The sequence below is a fragment of the Lottia gigantea genome, assembly GCF_000327385.1.
Source record: "Lottia gigantea unplaced genomic scaffold LOTGIsca_242, whole genome shotgun sequence".
NCBI classification, from domain to species: domain Eukaryota; kingdom Metazoa; phylum Mollusca; class Gastropoda; family Lottiidae; genus Lottia; species Lottia gigantea.
The window spans coordinates 113495-117806 of NW_008708713.1; the positions used below are offsets into that span (position 1 = coordinate 113495).

Sequence of the window (4312 nt, forward strand, 5' to 3'; positions counted from 1 at the left end):
TCATTATTTATTGAGTTATAGTCAAGGTATTCATTTCATTATTTATTGAGTTATAGTCGAGGTATTTATTTCATTATTTATTGAGTTATAGTGCAGGTATTCATTTCATTATTTATTGAGTTATAGTCAAGGTATTCATTTCATTATTTATTGAGTTACAGTCGAGGTATTTATTTCATTATTTATTGAGTTATAGTGCGAGGTATTCATTTCATTATTTATTGAGTTATAGTCGAGGTATTCATTTCATTATTTATTGAAATGATTATAGTCAACCTAAGATATTTGTGACTCGGGGTAGGACTGGGTAACGATGACCAAATTGAGATCAATAATCGACATCAGACTATCAATCAATAGTCGAATAATAATTGAGAGAGACATCTCTGCTCTTGACTGTACCCTATCTGACTGGTTTATTTTCCTCTTTATTTCTATTTTTTATTAAAATTGTTTGTTTTAGAAAGAAGAAGAAGATGAACTAGAGAAAGTTTTAGAAATGAGCCTTCAAGATGAACGACAGAAACACAATTCAATAGGTAACTTTATTTTACTCTAAATTTCCAGTATACCTCAAAATAATACATTCATATTTTTAAACCCCTGTTAATGATGTAGGTAAGAGGGGCTGACATGAAAAAAACCTCTAGTCGTTCGAATGGGACAATAAACCGAGGCTCTGTGTGCTAAAGGCTGTGCATGTTAAAGATCCCTCTAAAGTTGGAAATCGAAAAAAGAGTAGGCTAATGCCGCTGTTGTGGCAAAATTTCCCTCATTGCACACTGCATGGCGTTGACTATCTTAATTAACCCAATAAGGTGTAGAAGAGTAGTTGTAAAACTCCATTTATTTCAGTTCTGTTTCTTTTTTAAAAATCAAACAAATTGATTGGATTATTCTTGCATTCCTAATAACTAATAATGAACGAAATTTCTACAGATTTAGAGGAAGGTGATAAAGAATTGGCTAAACTAACGGAAGATGAAAGAATTGATCTGGCAATACAGCAGAGTTTATTACAAGCCGAACGTGACTTAATGTATCAGGATGAATCATTTCAATCTAACTCTAGTCAGGACGGTAAGTTCGTATTATTATATACTAAAAGGCTTGAAATATAAAGGATTTACGAGACTTTGGAGTCAAACCATTGGTTAAAATTGCATGTTCAGGATTCATAATATGAATTGTAGTAGGGCTGCAACGATTCACCGATGAATCGATGAACCGCCATTCTTTCCTTCTTATTGATGCATTGCATTGGATAAAAATAATTGTGATGTAATGGCACGATTAATTCTTACCCCCCTATAATAACAAATTACCTTCCATTTTTAATTAACTCTTTTAAATCAAATTCAGTTTAATTAAGAAGATACATAGATATAAATAGTATATTTTAGAAGTAGTTTAGCTATATAATGAATATTTGCAGGATTCCTCTATTAAGTGTTGTTAATTAAAATAACATAAGGTTGGATTTTTGTGAAATTTTATTGTAATATAGAGTGGTGTTTCCTGTTCTATTTCACAATAAATTAACAAGTTTTTAAACCAAACTGAGAAAATTCATTAAAAATATCATCAAATTTTCCTACTAATGACAGAAGAAATTATGTTTGATGATATATTCTAAATTATTTTTTCAGTTGATTTACGATGTCAAGAAGACAAAGAAAATTTGTTTGGTGAAAAAGATAATTTTTTGTTGTCGGCAGAAAATGGTGCTCATCAACCTTCAGACTACTGTAGTGAGAAATTTTATACAGAGGTAAAATATCTAACCGTGAAAACCTATCAGCCTATCTGGTTTTATCCCAGTTATAACCATAATATTATAATGATACAGTTCGGAAGGTCGAAGATGTTTGCACAATGATAAGAGAAAGTAGAAAGATATATCTTGAATGAAATAACCCACAAAAAATAAAAACATTAAAAATTTTTGGTTAACCATCTTAGAAGATTTTGTCCTTTTTTAAACAGAATAATTGGAGTTGTAGTAATTTTCGATTAGTTAGTATAGTTAATCATATTGGGTCATCGTCTGAAACAGGTTAGTGAATCTTATTATTACTATACTGTATTCTTCTTGGCCCTGTGTACTACACACACAAACTACTTACAAACTCTATCTTCATCTCTGAAAAGTGGTCGGGAGCCAAGGTGGCTCACTGATTTAGACGCTTGCTCGCTAAAATGAACATCAAGAGTTCAATCCTGACATAGGTTGAGATAATACCTTCAGATGTTTCAACCCAGTTTCCCCTGTCAGTGAGTTAGACGCTTGCTCGCTAACCAGAAGGTCCAGAGTTCAATCCCGTCATAGGTCAAGATAATGCCTTTGGATTTTTCAACCCGGTTTCCCCCTGTCAGTGATGCAGGTAAGCGGGGCTGAGATGAAAAAGCGTCTAGTCGTTCAGATTATAATATGATGACTCAGATGTTGGACATGGACCCACGTTCAGGATGTGTACAGGTCAGGAAAAATCTGAAGATTTGGAAAAAAAATCTGCATTCAATGCGTATAAATTAATTAGTTCATGCTCTAACTTGGGGATTTTCTGTAAAGATATAATCCTGATAAGCTGTCATTCTATTTAGTATGTATCATATTTCATACTGTTTATTGTTCCACATAGAGAGTAATGTTACAGTAGAAACAACTGCTATGGTAACAGCCTCTTCATAAATATTGTTAAATAATGAACAATCAACAGTCTGACTGGCTATGCGACGAGTGATCGCTAGTTATCAGTGACTAGTTGTTTCGTTCATGGTTGAACTGTTCAGACTGATTAATTTGACTCACATTGCGTGGTTGAACTGTTCAGACTGATTAATTTGACTCACATTGCGGGGTTGAACTCTTCAGACTGATTAATTTGACTCACATTGTGGGGTTGAACTCTTCAGACTGATTAATTTGACTCACATTGAGGGGTTGAACTGTTCAGACTGATTAATTTGACTCACATTGAGGGGTTGAACTCTTCAGACTGATTAATTTGACTCACATTGAGGGGTTGAACTGTTCAGACTGATTAATTTGACTCACATTGAAGGGTTGAACTCTTCAGACTGATTAATTTGACTCACATTGAGGGGTTGAACTGTTCAGACTGATTAATTTGACTCACATTGAGGGGTTGAACTCTTCAGACTGATTAATTTGACTCACATTGAGGGGTTGAACTGTTCAGACTGATTAATTTGACTCACATTGAAGGGTTGAACTGTTCAGACTGATTAATTTGACTCACATTGAGGGGTTGAACTCTTCAGACTGATTAATTTGACTCACATTGAGGGGTTGAACTCTTCAGACTGATTAATTTGACTCACATTGAGGGGTTGAACTCTTCAGACTGATTAATTTGACTCACATTGAGGGGTTGAACTCTTCAGACTGATTAATTTGACTCACATTGAGGGGTTGAACTCTTCAGACTGATTAATTTGACTCACATTACGGGTTGAACTCTTCAGACTGATTAATTTGACTCACATTGAGGGGTTGAACTCTTCAGACTGATTAATTTGACTCACATTGCGGGGTTGAACTCTTCAGACTGATTAATTTGACTCACATTGCGGGGTTGAACTCTTCAGACTGATTAATTTGACTGACATTGAGGGGTTGAACTGTTCAGACTGATTAATTTGACTCACATTGAGGGGTTGAACTCTTCAGACTGATTAATTTGACTCACATTGAAGGGTTGAACTGTTCAGACTGATTAATTTGACTCACATTACGGGGATCTATGTTTATTTTATTAGGTCATTATATTAGTGACGTGTTTGACATCAAGAAGAAATCATGGATGAGTTTCGATGACTCAAGAGTTACAACTCTAACTGAAAGTGAAGTTTGTGAAAAACGAGAGAAAACTGGCTATATATTCTTTTATATGAACATGTAGGTATTCTTTACTTTTCAAATTATTTCATTTCATAAGTCAATGAGTTACAGAACAGTAGGATATAAAACTCTTTCATTTCATTAGTCCAATAAGATACAGAACAGTAAGATGTAAAATTTCATTTCATTAGTCCAATAAGATACAGAACAGTAGGATATAAAACTCTAATTCATTTCATTAGTACAATAAGATACAGAACAGTAGGATATAAAACTCTATTTCATTTCATTAGTCCAATAAGATACAGAACAGTAGGATATAAAACTCCATTTCATTTCATTAGTCCAATAAGATATAGAACAGTAGGATATAAAACTCCATTTCATTTCATTAGTCCAATAAAATACAGAACAGTAGGATAGAAAACTCTGTTTCATTTCATTAGT

At 33.5% G+C, this 4312-nt stretch overlaps 1 protein-coding gene across 1 annotated transcript in view; it reads left to right on the forward strand.

Moving 5' to 3' along the window:
• The window catches only part of LOTGIDRAFT_175124 (hypothetical protein), a gene marked incomplete at both ends in the record, with an annotated part of 20090 nt that overhangs the window by 10066 nt on the left and 5712 nt on the right, over window positions 1-4312 (forward strand). Inside the window, 4 exons of the mRNA XM_009055463.1 lie at window positions 464-539; window positions 940-1080; window positions 1650-1771; window positions 1987-2056. Coding sequence (XP_009053711.1) covers window positions 464-539; window positions 940-1080; window positions 1650-1771; window positions 1987-2056 — 409 coding nt within the window. The remainder of the gene's footprint in view (window positions 1-463; window positions 540-939; window positions 1081-1649; window positions 1772-1986; window positions 2057-4312) is intronic.